Below are 13,547 nucleotides of genomic sequence, written 5' to 3' on the forward strand. Positions count from 1 at the left end.
TACAAGGCCAAGCTAGTCTTCCTCCTTTGGATGTTTTGTAGCCAGCTTTGTGAAGCCACAACTTACACCAACTACAGTGCTTGCTATTTGTGAGTGCCTTATTACTTGGGATAGCTTTTGGCCTTCTCCTCTCCCTCCAGTCAATGGTTCAAGCTCCTGAGTTTGCTCTCTTAGAGCGAGTGTGGAGGCATACTTCCATTTTCGCTATGAGCCTCGCATTTTCAAGCGTGTGTGCACAGGCATAATAGTGTAAATTAGACAAAAGGAGAAACGAGGTCGGACAAAATGGCTATATTAAGCGATTGTATACTGTCTGTAATGGTGGCCGTCAACGATTATACACCATGCAAAGTACACATTCAAGCGGAATCAAGCTGTGCTCCGGCAACGACGATGAAAGGGGCGGGGGCCAAAGGCTTGTTGTTGCTACCCACGTCTTGCATCCCAGTACTCCCCAAATTACTTAAACAGTATGGAGGAGGCGGCAAATAGATTGTGCACGTCCCGCGTGATTGGGCTTCACGTATGCCAGAAAAGGGTGCTGCTCTGCACGTCTTCGTGATTGGGCATCAACGTATGCCACACAGAACAAATTAGAGCCGCGTATATTGAGGAATATAGGAGGCGGCATATTGCTGCTGCTGCTGCTGCTGTTGCTGGGAGATCGTATAAGTCGGAAGAGTTGTGTACTGAGCGAGGTGCACGGGCTGTGGAAGGAGGCGATACTCGATGCCCAGCTCCTGGAAGTATTTCTTGAGCTCCAGGAGCAAGTCAGATCTGCGACTCATTCTGTCGCCCATATTCTGGAAGTTGATGGTGTGTTGCATCACGATAGACACGCGCATTCTGTTCAAATCCTCCAGCTCTTTCACAAGTACATTGAATTTGGGGTGCCAGTGTTCACGCTTGAGTTCAATATACCTGCATCATCATGCATTACAGCGTCACGAAATGCTGTCTAGTGTTGCTCTTCTATACATAAGGATAAACGACATAGACATGAAAAATAAGCGTAAACAAAACGCCCAAAACCCATGCATCCCGAAAGACAATTAAACCCATGAGAAACGAGCGTATCAAAAGTAGAAAACCAGAAACAAGCGTCCCAAGAACCCATCAAATACAGAGACAGCCAGCAGAAACAAGCATCCGAAATCAAACAATAATCCAAACCCAAATTTACAAAAACATGCTCAAAGACAACAACAACGTTTTTAGATGTAAACACTCCGCGTCTTTCAAGCCCAAACTTTCGAAACCAATCTGAAATAATGGTTTATAGATGCAAAAACACTCGGCTTATGCTGAGCTGAAATTTTTGAGTCTGCATTAGGCTGCCTGAGTAAAAAATAAGGGTTTAGCAATTTAAACAATACAAATCTATTACAAACAGAAGTCCGAAACCTCATATTTGAAAATTTAAAGCATCCAAGGGTCTCAAAGTGCTCATCCAGAAAGACACTAGAAGCCCATCTCAACAAAAAAACATCCAGAATGACAGTAGAAACCCATTAAAATAAGCAAGCGTCCCAAACCTAGACAATAAACATCCATCAGAAACGAGCATCTGAGCTCAAAAAGCATAGCTCCAATTATTTGGGACACAGCACATGAATTGAGCTTACGCTGTTATCTTGTCCTTCAGGGCTGCTATCTTGTCGTTGGGAGTGGAGATGTGGACTGAAAAATCCAACACATCCCTCATGTCTGGACTGCGATATAGATTGCTGATGGGCTTGGTAGCTAGCACCGCATTGGGGTAGTAGACCTTCTCATTGTCGGCCTTTAAGAATACTGTTGACAGAATGTTCATCTCTTCCACCACCATCTGTGTAAAACATTAACAACCACATCTTCTTACTTCATCATGTTGTCTTTATCGTCATTGAGCTTGCAAGTTAGCCAACACGCAACTTCGTTTTCAATCATCATCCAATTAAATCACTTTTTATGGGAGGTTCTGTGCAGCATTATACATAACGCACGTTGTTCTACTTCATCATTCCCATTACCATTAAACTTTCAAGTTGTAAAACATGAGAATTTGAAGTAATTGTGAAGCCAATTCCTATGCACTCTTTACCGACAGCCTCAAAAGATCAAGAACAACAATATTAAAACAGTGAGATAATTTTGGAGCATTGGATTACCTTTTATGTACATAAATGTGGGTGCTTTGCAACAGTTGCTAATATATTCAAACTTGAATCACTTGTGTAAAGTTGTATATTATATGCACTTTAGTCTTGCTGTGCTCACCTGATTTCCGTCGATTACACACCTGTCTCCTACATCATAAGGGTGCATCACGAACAGGAAGATGATGGCCTCGAACACTTGCTTCAATGTGTTACCGAACATGAAAGCCACCAGCAACAGCTGCGACATGCAGAACAGAAGCACATGCGTTGATGCAAGTCCAAAAACCAGTAGCCACACTACGATGATGACTATGGCCACTATGACGCTCAGCACTCTGTGCACCTCGTCCACAGCTGTTTTTGTGTCGTTCAATGAATGCGCTAATGATCTTCTCTCTTCATAAACTCTCACCTGGCAATGAATTCACAAATACAGTGATAAGAATCAACCATTGTCTTTTGCGTGTATCTGAATGCATTATATTTAGCAATTGATACAACGAATAGAAATAGCTCTTCCTCTTGATCTTTAACAATTGACACAACCAGTACATATCATTCAGGCTATGCTTTTGATTTCTGCTTGCTGATGCGGGATCCTACATATAAAATGAAGTAACGTCCTTCTGTAACAGTGATCACGTACCACCCAAATCTTTAGAGCTTTCTTTGTTATCTTCCCAGTATCCCTGGCACCTTCGAAAGAAGGAAGAACTTTGGCAACCTCCTCTGGACCTATGAATCGTAACAGATCATCCTCCTTGATGCTACTGTAATAGGACAAGCGATCTGAGCTCTCGTTAGTGACATTGCAATAATTGAAAAGATGGCAACCTAATCTCAATTGATGACAATTGGGGAAAATGGCATCCTAATCCTCATCGTTTCCAGTAGACAAAAACTCATGACGCTCAGTTTTTGTGATTGTTTATAATCTTCCCTTGGCATGATATTGATATCTCCTGTCCCTTCCCCTTTTGCCAATCAACGCTCCGAGCAAAACTGTCAAAAACAAGGAAATCAAACAGGGGTAAGAATGGCACCTAGACCCTGGTTCTGCCACATTCTTGAATATCATCTTCGCAGCGGCCTTAGCCTGCATCTCACTGTTGATTTCAATGTCATGAGCATCCTCCTCCGAAATAACAGACTCGTCAATCGTCGTGACCAGTGTTGCAATCCCCGGATGATTCACCAGATTCATCAATCTTCCCATAAGCCCTGCAGAAACGTTTTGAGGGTCTAACCTCTGCAATACCTCAACATTGATCGCCTGTTTATTGGCATTACCTCCTTTCTTATCCGCTGACAACGAGCGCATGCTGGGTGCAGCACTCCGCTCTGGCTTGTGGGATTGATCCAAAGCGATGTCTAGGAGCAGGGGACGGGAAAGGGCTTCAAGGACATGCTGATTGAAGAGGGATTCCTGAATTCTGTCAAAGAAAGTGTTGACATGGAAGGAGGAGGCGAGCACTTTCACAGCCAAGATCTTGAAGAGCCAGATGCCAGCGGCGATGAGGAAGCACTCCAAGAGGTTTGTCACGAAAGCGAGGACCTTATGGCTGCTAGGGGAGCGCTCCACCTTGGGGTCGAACATCAGCTTCCAGGCGAGGAGGACGAGGCCTAGCCAGAGGCAATTCTGGACGCCCTTTCGAAGCCCATAGACGAAGTAGAGCACCTTCTTCCTCAGCAGGAAATTCTTCTCGAAGATGATCACAATCAGTCGGATTAGCCATCCTGATACTAGTCTCCCGCAGAGCACAACCAGCACCAGCAGAAACCATTTCCATAGTCCCAACCCCCACAGAAGACGGTCCTTCACACGCGATACCGTCAAGCTGCACACCAGGCCTGTCATTATGATGAAAAACGAAACCCATTGCGTGAGCGTTATGCATTTCCAGTTTCCCTGCCGGAATTTGTCTGGGAAATCGGCGTCCTTGAAAGGATCGTCTTCATCATCTTCTGCTCTGTTTGCAACGCGGACGGAGGGCCTTGCAGGGCTGGCGGGGGGAAGAGCTGCATTTTTGTCAACTCGAACGGTGGAGGCCGGCTCGACGAGCCTCGATTTTGTCTTTGTTTTGCGAAGCTGATGCGACGCCAATCTGCTAGGACCGACGTTCTTCTTCGGCAGCGTCGATGTTGTGCTGTTCGCCTCAAATCTGCAGGTGCTCTTCCGCGCTGGAAGATCCAGATTAGCTTCGTGTTCGGCCTTACTTGCTCTAGCAGATTGCTGCTTCGCTTCTTCTTCCTCCTTGGTCTCTGACTTCCCTACAACCTCTTGCAAGTCTGCTCGACTTCGGCCCTCGTTCGACATAACGAATGGAGCGTTTGATTGCAGGGGAGATCGCGCAGCTCCCTGCTGCCTCGTCGCGGGTGGCCGCTGTGAAGACGGCACACCCGCCCCTGACTTTCTCGGACGGATGGTGAAGTTTCTCTCCACAAGGTGATCGGAGAGCGGTCTACAGACAGTGTCTTGCAACTTCACGAGATCAGGCTCCGAGATGTGTACATCCAAATCCAAAGAGCGATGCCTTGGGGCCTTGTCCCAGTGTGTGGAAGCGATGCCGAGGTCCATAGACAAGTGAGCGACCCTCGGATCCTCCTGGTCGACCTTGCTGTAGACATGATAGTCGGGGCTCACAAATTCCTCCCAAATTGCGTCGTTGGAATCCTCACAGAGTCTTCTTTGCGGGAGTTCACCTCCGTTGCTGGCAACGCCGGAGGTTTTGGCTCTACTTTTCTGGTATTCAAACGTCCTGGGCTGCATATCTGACTGGAGGACATGTCGAGGTCGCGTTCCGTTCGCTGCGAGAGGGCTCACAGTCTCGGGACTGCCCTCGAGTCTTACGACGACTTCGTTCATGCTGCAGAAATATTGCTGTGGCCCGAGTTGGAGCTCGATCAAAGATCTAACAATGCAGGCTGGAGAAATTTTTGCCTCCAGCGGTTTGGAAGACGACTGACTTCTGAGTCCTGACTGCAGCTTGGATGTGATCCCGGAGTAAGTCGCCGCCCATGAAAAGAGCGTATCAGTATGTCTGTGCGTCTGTGGGCACACAGTGTGGTACACCGACTCCGTTCGTTGTGAATCTTCTCGATCATTTATTGTAGGGTGTTCGGCCGGTTTCAGAGCGGAGAACCGTGGAAAGGAACAGGAGGAAGTAACAGAATCAACTGAAGGTATCTAGTTAAGGTCCGCAGGTGCTTTCTCGTAAGGTTCCAACAAGCTGCGAGTCGAGTTGCAAAAGTTGACGGCTGCAAGAAAACATCATATGATCATACTGTTTCTGGAGCTAAGAAGGAAAGGAAAGTCGGAGAAGATGAGAGAATGCAGGTTGTTAGCAAAGGCAATGAATGAGTCGAGCTTGTTGCACCTTGTTAGCAAAGGCAATGGATGCAGCTTGTTGCTGCTGGCGATCTTCACAGCAGAGTGTACAAACAATTACGAATTGTTAGCAGAGTGAAGCTAACAATTGTGAAATGTTAGCAAATTGTTAGCGAAGTGAAGCTAACAATTGCGAATTGTATTAGAAAACAATGGGCGATGTGAGTGGAGCTTGCTGTTGATTCTCACATGAGGACAGTGTACAAACAATTGCGAATCGCGGGAGAGATTCAAATTCCAATGTTTCTTCAGATGCGTGCAGTGGGCTCTGTGAGAGTCTCTCAGATCTCTGATCTGTAGGCTGTTGTCTCAATCCCACAACAAAAGAATGCAGAAATCATCAATGAAAATGAATACTATTCGTGAATCGTGGGTGGCTCAAGAGCTGGACTCCAAAACAATCGAGAGACAAACTGCCAGCTCCCACGCTCCCATGCGTTGATAGTACTCTGAGATTGCCTGCCGAGAGTGCAGACCTTCAATAAAAGTAATGGCGAGTCGCTACAATCTCGAGATTGTGTGACAGCCTCAACACTTCACATGATTCCCTCCACTGTTCAGTATCACATCAGTTGCTAGCCTAAAACAACAAATTTTCACATAAATTATGTTATGTCAATCTTGTAGACTAAAGTTTAAACATGGCTATAATCCAATCCCAATTAATACAAATCAATGCCTTATTTCGCAATTATAGCGGTTGCGAACTCATACCATTTTGGAGAATATAGATTTATTTTGACCAAGTAGTCAACTTGGAGATCTTGGAAATAACCTCCTTTGTAAAAGGTCACCTCCACTTGAATTTGCCTCTAAGAGCACATTCCCACTCCCGACTCGTCCCCAGTCTCTAGGTTTCTACAATCGCAATCACGCTAGAGAAGGTCACTCCTATTGTTGTGAATTTCTGCGAAGTTAGCCGTGATTGTAGAATTGCCAGCTTTTTCATCCTCATTCAACCAATCCTGAACGTTATTTGCACCATACATTTGCCTGATAGCATCGATATAATCGTTGAAGGAGACGGGATGGAGTATACCCTCGCTCTCTCCCTACTTCAACGCCTTGATTTCCTGCTAAGGTCCGTCTACATGCGAGAATGCTCTCTAAGGTGTTGTTTCCCGAATCCCCGCTCACATTCTACAAAAATGGGCACCCATGGCCAATCCAATCCCCTGAAGCGTTGAGCAACACATTTGGGCACCCGGCTCGCACATTAGAGCTATCACTGTCAAGCACCTAGGTGCTCGCACCCCAAGTGCATGGGAACACCTTCCCAAGGCCCTTAGAGATGCTCTCTACCACGAGCTTGTAAAGGTATATTTCAAGCTGATTACACACCAAAGTTGTGAATGCCCACGAAGAGTCGAAAGGACCAATTAGAGGGGAAAAAACAAGCTGGCAGGCATGTTGTGCATACACAACACTCCCTGGACAAGTGATATCTAGAAGGAGCATTCAATGTTTCTCCTGCCCTCATTTCATTTTACACTGGGCAGGGGAATTACACTGGGCAGGGGAATTCCCCTGCCCAACTCCATCCGCAAGACTAGGCAGCCAATCACACTTGATTGTTTTGGGCTCTTAGCATGCAGTGGTGGGGTTGGATGCATTCCCTCAGAGACATGAGCAACAACGTGCAAGCCATTGAGGACAATGTGAGTCTCTCTCTCCGCCAAAAGGCACTCCTTAGGCGAGGAGCGGTGATGTGTAGCCAGCCTCATTTTCGTTGTACTTCCATTTACATACAAATTCCACTTTTTCTTGCAAAGAAAAATGGCAAAGTATGACACTTCTAGATATGGTTCCTACACAATTCCTCAATAATCTAGGTGTCAAAACCCTCCATTGTCACACCCCATTGGAGACAAGAAAATGGCCGAGCATTTTGGGGCTGCTTGACAGCATATTTGTTTTTAACCATCTTTCGAATTTTGAAGGCACATACTTTCCATTGAATTAGCTGACAACCTACTGAAGAGATTAAAGAGATGGAAAATGTCTTCTTTATGCCCAAGGCACCTCGTGCACATCTGATATCCTTTCCTATAACCTGACCCCTACAATTAGCCCATGATATAGCTTTGTAAAGAATTAACCAAAGTAGGGTGGGCATATGCTTTAGAATCCTCTAATCCCCGAGTACACTAAGCCTTTTTTCCCACTTGCCCCTGGAATATGAGACCTTTCACCTCGTATTCAGCACTTTGAAACTTCCTTGACGTCATAGGAGGGAGTAGAAATAGGGAAAATTTGAGTGGAGTCAATATTTCCAACCCATAGCTCAATCCTTCCCATAACCAAGATTTGTTCTTGATTGGTGAACCTAAATCCCCTTCTAATTTCCAAACAAGTTTTCCATCTGTATTCCCCATTCTTCCCAAGCTGACCCCAACTTTGAAGCCCGTTGAGTATGTCCCCTATCACTTAGGGGTCATCTTTAAAATTACTGAGACCTAAAAGAATCTAAGTTCATGCATGCTAATCTGAGCTTAGCTTCAAAAGCTTTCCAAATGGATCTCCATAATTGGCTTCCCTTGGTTAGGTAGGGTTTAGGGTTGGAGAGTCAAAGAATCTAAGATAGTTCTTCCACTTGGTGGCCCTAATAGGTCTAACCTATGCAAAATTCCTCAAAAAGTGCTATGCCCAAATTGAGAATTGCCTTGATGGCCCAAGAGATGAAAGCTTATGGGTATCCTATTAAATATCAGAACTACTCCCAGGCCTCCTTCATTCTTGGATCTTGTACAGAAGGCCCATCTTATCTTTGAGATTCTTCTTTTACATGTTTTCCCCTAGAGAAAGGACCTACAAATTCTGATGAACTTTTCATGGGCAAATCTTTGAAGGGCACCAACTGTTTAAATAAGAAATGGATATTGAGTAATTGCAATCATTTAATACCATTGCTTCCAACAAGGTTTGCCTAATAACCTCTCCATCTCACTGGGCCAATGATGGTATAAATTGGCTACCATGATAATACTACCAGTTACTACTATGTTATCTTCCATTTCACAGTTCACAAATTTGGATATGTAATGTAGGATGACGGTGGTTGGAAAAATGAGGGATCAAAAAGCACCGTCTAGATGAAATGATGGTGTAGTGAGGAATAAGTGGTGGCCCTCAGAGTTCAAGTGGGATGCCTTAATTTTGTTGCTCTTTGGTCACTGAGGTTCCAGCCAATTATTAAATGACAGCACTCGAAGTTTAATTAGGATTAATTGAGATGACTTCATTTTGCTTCTTTTTAGCCATCGAGCTTGTAGCCATTTAAATAGCCACAAGGCTCCCGCAGCCACCTAGCTTGCTTGATGGGATGACGTCTGATCCACAACTCTATGGCTAGCGAAGTGTGCATGAAGTGGGTTTAGGGTTTTGCCCCTTCAAAACGAAGTGCCACCTTGGAAAAAATTTCTTGCAGTGCCCCTTTCAAATGATAGTAGGCTGCCAATTGCTTGTTGACTGGCAATTTAATCAAAATAGCCAATTGCATGTCAAGATGGCTACGTGGGCACTAGTATTTAAGTGCCATAAAGCCTCGTCATGATGGGTAGTTGCAAGGTAACGGTGTCCACCTTTTGCCACTTCAGGCCAAGTGTGACACCAAGGTCCTCCAAATATACAAAGGGCTTGCAATGTAGGGCAGCAGGCAAACATACATCGATCCAGATAAGTCACCCAACTAGATTGTGCTAAATGTTGTGCATTGGAGGTTCGAGGAAATCAATACCTTGATTGAGATATTTCTCGCATGAACACATCAACAAACAAATACTTCGATTAAGGTATGTAGACCATACATGGATGCCTTGATGGATTGACATCGTGACATGGCATCCAAGGTGGCAAGGCATACTTCGATTAAAGGAATAGGACATGACATAGCAATCAAAGTGGTAATTGAGGTGGCAAGCTCTTTTGCCAATACCTCGATTGAGGTTTTTAATTGGTGCTCTAGATGGCTGTGAGGGTGGGTGATGTGGCTATATAGCTTGCATGCTTGGCACAACACATGGCCATGCAAATACCTTAATCGAAGTATCAAATACCTCTTCCTCGATTGAGGTATTTGCATGGCCATGCATGCATGCCATGTGTACCTCGATTGAGGTATCTCAAAAGCACCTCAATCGAGGTACATATGACATGTGGCTTTTAGTAGTTATCCCTTATGCCATTAGCATCCAAGGCATCACCTCTTTCCTACAAAGCCTCTCTTTTCAATTCAGTGGGCTACATTTTGACAATTCCTTGCCTCCTCAAGCTTAGCCAACCAAACTCTCACCCTCCTTTTTTGGACCCTTTGCCTCAAAGTTCTCCTCAAGTTTGGACCCTTTCCTCCTAAGTATTCATTTGCCTTGGATTTGCTTTTGGTGTCTTTAGCATACTTAGCATTTCTTTGCTTCCTTTGGCATTTCTTTTCTTCCTTTATCATTTCTTAGATTACTATTGCATTAGACTCCACTCTAGCATTTTGTTGTGGCATCCCCTTCTTGCATTTTGTTGTGGCAGCCCCTTCTAGCATTTGTTGTGACTTCCCCTTCTAGCATTTCTTTTTTTTTGGGTAGAAAAAGTTTGTAATATATTATATTTCCTATTGCATTAAACTCCACTCTAGCATTTTGTTGTGGCATCCCCTTCTTGCATTTTGTTGTGGTAGCCCCTTCTAGCATATGTTATGACTTCCCCATTCTAGCATTTTGACTATATAACTTTGTATTCATCCATTATTCACACCCCTTTCTGATGTTATATCATCTATTGAGAGGGAGATTTTGACTATTCATGGTAGGCACATGATATACCAGCTATCCTCCATCTCATTTTAGACCTAGAGTCCATGCTTACATCATTACATACTCTAGGTAGTACAATAGACTTCGAGGATTGGACACACACTCATCTCCTTGCTCCTATATCCTAGGGCCTTTCAGATGATGAGGTCAAGGGTTTTCTGGATATTAGGGATGCTGTCCTAGATATCTTCTTAGATAGGCATGGCAATACGCGAGTGATGAAACCCTTGACGATATCTAGTTGTTCTCACCCATTAGCAGCATCACAAATCTATAATCGATATATGGCTGCTGCTAAGAATGGAAGAATTCCTAATAATTATCAGATCCTATTATACTTTGGCATGTAGTTGTATGCCGAGTTTGTTTTGGGACATAGGGTGGATTATTCTAACGTGCAGTCTAGTGGTGAAGCTGGTAGTGGAAGGATGCAGGACTAATGACATAGAAGACATGGTGCTGGTGGGCTAGATGTTTGAAGCTCATTTGTTCCCTCGTCTTCTATACAAGAGGTAGGATCTAACATCACATTGGGTGTGAGGTCAGTTGCTAAGTCCATTCAGCATGTGCTCAGCACTATGTCATCACCAGAGACTCAAACTATGGACATGGTATGTATGTTGTCTTTTTTAAGTTATACATTAAATTTTATTTCTTATATTTTTTGTTATTTCCACATGTAGCTTGTATCTTCATCGACACCCTATGGTAGTGGCTCAGGTGTTAATTCATCATTTGTGACTATTACTCTTGTCACGATATGTGCCACTTAATCATTTTCATACTTCATATTGAACTTGAGGTGCATTAAGCTAGAATTTAGACTTATGGCATGTGCACATGATATATGCATAGCCACCAGCACCTACTATGAATATCCATGAGTTGATGCATACCATTGAGAGATTGAGGACAAAGGTGAGTGCGACACGGGATCTCTTGCATGACACTCAAACTTGTCTTCAGGATACAGAGCCTCATAAAAAAAAGTTGAGGTGGATGAGAGCATTAAGGATGCAAGTGTTGATGAAGGGAATGATTTACAGCTTGTCAAAGTACAAGATACCAAGCATGCCATAAAGTATGTGCCACCACATACAAGAAAGCAAGTGTCAAATCCATAACCCTTGAGGAGATCAAAAAGGGTGAGACATACGTGGATAGGTTGACGTATAATGGTTATATGAGGATGCACTATGCATATATGGTTAGTAAAGTGCAGCCATATGTTTTGAAGAAGCTGTCAAAATTTCAAATTGGAGAGATGCTATTGATAAGGAAATGGATGCCTTGGACAAAAACATTATATGCACTTTTGTCACGCTTCCGAAAGGCCAAAAGCCTATTGGCTGTAAATGTGTCTAGGAGTTTAAATGCAAATGGATGGGAGTGTGGAAAGGTACAAGGCATCATTTTTAGTAGCAAAGGGTTATGGCCAAACATATGGTTTGGATTATGATGAGACTTTCAACCCGGTAGCAAAGATGACTACCATAAGGACGGTTATTGCATTCACTAGCATGTTTGGATGGAATTTATGGCAGATGGATGTTAAAAATGCCTTCCTGAATGGTTCGTTGCAAGTAGACATATATATGCTATAGCCAAAGAGGTATGTACACCCTAGGTTTCCAATGCACATGTGCAAGCTAAGAAAAGCTTTATATGAGTTGAAACAAGCACGGATGCGTCAATTTTACGAGCAAAAACCTATGAGCAGGTTTATACGAGCGTGTTTTTCACGAGATTTTAAAAATAGTATTTCTTTAGGAAACATGGTTTTTACACTTTTATTTTCATTAGAACTAGATCCCTTTATCATAAAATTATATAGACTAGTGACTCATTCATTTTTACATAACATAAATCTTCTTATTCATAGATATCCCTTTGTACCCTTGTTATTACCTTAAAAAAGTATTGAAAAATAATTCATTTAAGAAATGTCTCTCATAATCACTCTCAATATAATAATATTATACATAAATAATTACTTATTAAACACATTTATATCATATGGCAATATCTTTCAAGTGTTTTTATAGTATTAATAACAAGATATTTATGGACATGTTTCTACAGAAGTTTAAATTACTGTAAATAAGTATTAACTTGGTCTTATGTATCACTCTCATAAAATACATGTAATATTTAATGCTATATATGCAAGGTTTTCCAAAATATAACCCCATAGATGTGCTCAAATGGGGTTTTCCGATCAATTTGAGTGGCTGAATGACTATATTTGGACATTGGATGTGAAAGTTATGTCACTTTTAAAAGTGCTGTCCAAGGTAGTTTCGCCAGCGAAACTACCTTGAAAGACCTTGTTCAAAGGGGTTTCGCTGGCGAAACTACCTTGATGACTTGCTTCAATGAGTTTTCTTTGGAGAAACCCTTTAATGAAGATAGGTTAAGAGAGTTTTTTCAATGTCACCCCCTATTAAGTAAAAAGTTGTAAGAAGGATCATAAGGGAATTTTCATAGAGAAGTCTACTCTTCATGTGGGTTTCTTCAAAATCCATCCCATTATGTTCTCACCATTCCCAACGATTCACATAAATATTCATGTATAAAATAGGCATTCCTATAATACTTTTCATATTTCTAAGTGAAACTATGTTTTCTTCTGATCCATTTTTGTCATATTTTTGCATAGTTGGAAGCTTTTTTTTTCCTTCGCTCGGATGCTCGGAAGATTTCGCTCGGAAAATGCTCATCCCCAACAAGCACTAAGGGCATGGTGTGACAAGATAAGCAAAACCTTATTGAAAATAAATTTCAGATAGTCCAAAGTTGATTATTCCTTTTAGGTGGGGTCAAAAGTTGTGATCATAATCATATATGTTGATGAATTGATCTCATGGGAAACTATGATGCATGAATTATAGCCATACAGAAGCAATTAGCAAGGGAATTTAACATGAAAGACCTAGGACAACTTAGGTACTTTCTTGGCATTGAGGTCATTGATACTCCTCATGGTATTTGGATGATTCAAAGGCAGTTTGCCTTAGATATGTTGGAAAAATATGGCATCATAGCATGGAAAATGATTGAAACTGTCTTGAGCAAAATGCAAAGATGGTTGATGATGGTCACTATTTGCAGGATGTTACTATGTTTAGAAAGATGGTTGGAAGCCTAATATATCTCACTTTCACTGGGCCAGACTTGAGCTATACTTCAGGTGTGGTGAGTAAGTTTATGCAAAAG

General features: G+C 42.7%; 1 protein-coding gene across 1 annotated transcript; it reads right to left on the bottom strand.

Moving 5' to 3' along the window:
* Nucleotides 1-312: 312 nt before the first annotated feature.
* Nucleotides 313-5,107, bottom strand: LOC147880540 (mechanosensitive ion channel protein 10-like). The gene is made up of 5 exons (XM_087370894.1): nt 3,185-5,107; nt 2,788-2,911; nt 2,260-2,553; nt 1,626-1,828; nt 313-921 (listed from the first exon to the last, which is right to left on the bottom strand). The coding sequence occupies exons 1-5, from the start codon at nt 5,005-5,007 to the stop codon at nt 594-596; spliced, it is 2,772 nt and encodes a 923-aa protein (XP_087227020.1). The 5' UTR covers nt 5,008-5,107; the 3' UTR covers nt 313-593.
* Nucleotides 5,108-13,547: the final 8,440 nt, after the last annotated feature.

The sequence above is a fragment of the Dipteris shenzhenensis genome, chromosome 32 (genome assembly GCF_047967505.1).
Source record: "Dipteris shenzhenensis isolate YYH24624 ecotype China chromosome 32, Dip_SZ_1.0, whole genome shotgun sequence".
In the NCBI taxonomy this organism is placed as follows: Eukaryota; Viridiplantae; Streptophyta; class Polypodiopsida; order Gleicheniales; family Dipteridaceae; genus Dipteris; species Dipteris shenzhenensis.

What these genes read in the sequence shown, in the direction of transcription:
- LOC147880540 (XM_087370894.1), bottom strand. Translation starts at nt 5,007, where the DNA reads ATGAACGAAGTCGTCGTAAGACTCGAGGGCAGTCCCGAGACTGTGAGC. An exon ending in GTGGCAGAACCAGGGTCTAG is followed by an intron (nt 2,912 to 3,184) that starts GTGCCATTCTTA and finishes GTCCTATTACAG; the next exon opens with TAGCATCAAGGAGGATGATC. An exon ending in GTGTAATCGACGGAAATCAG is followed by an intron (nt 1,829 to 2,259) that starts GTGAGCACAGCA and finishes TGTTTTACACAG; the next exon opens with ATGGTGGTGGAAGAGATGAA.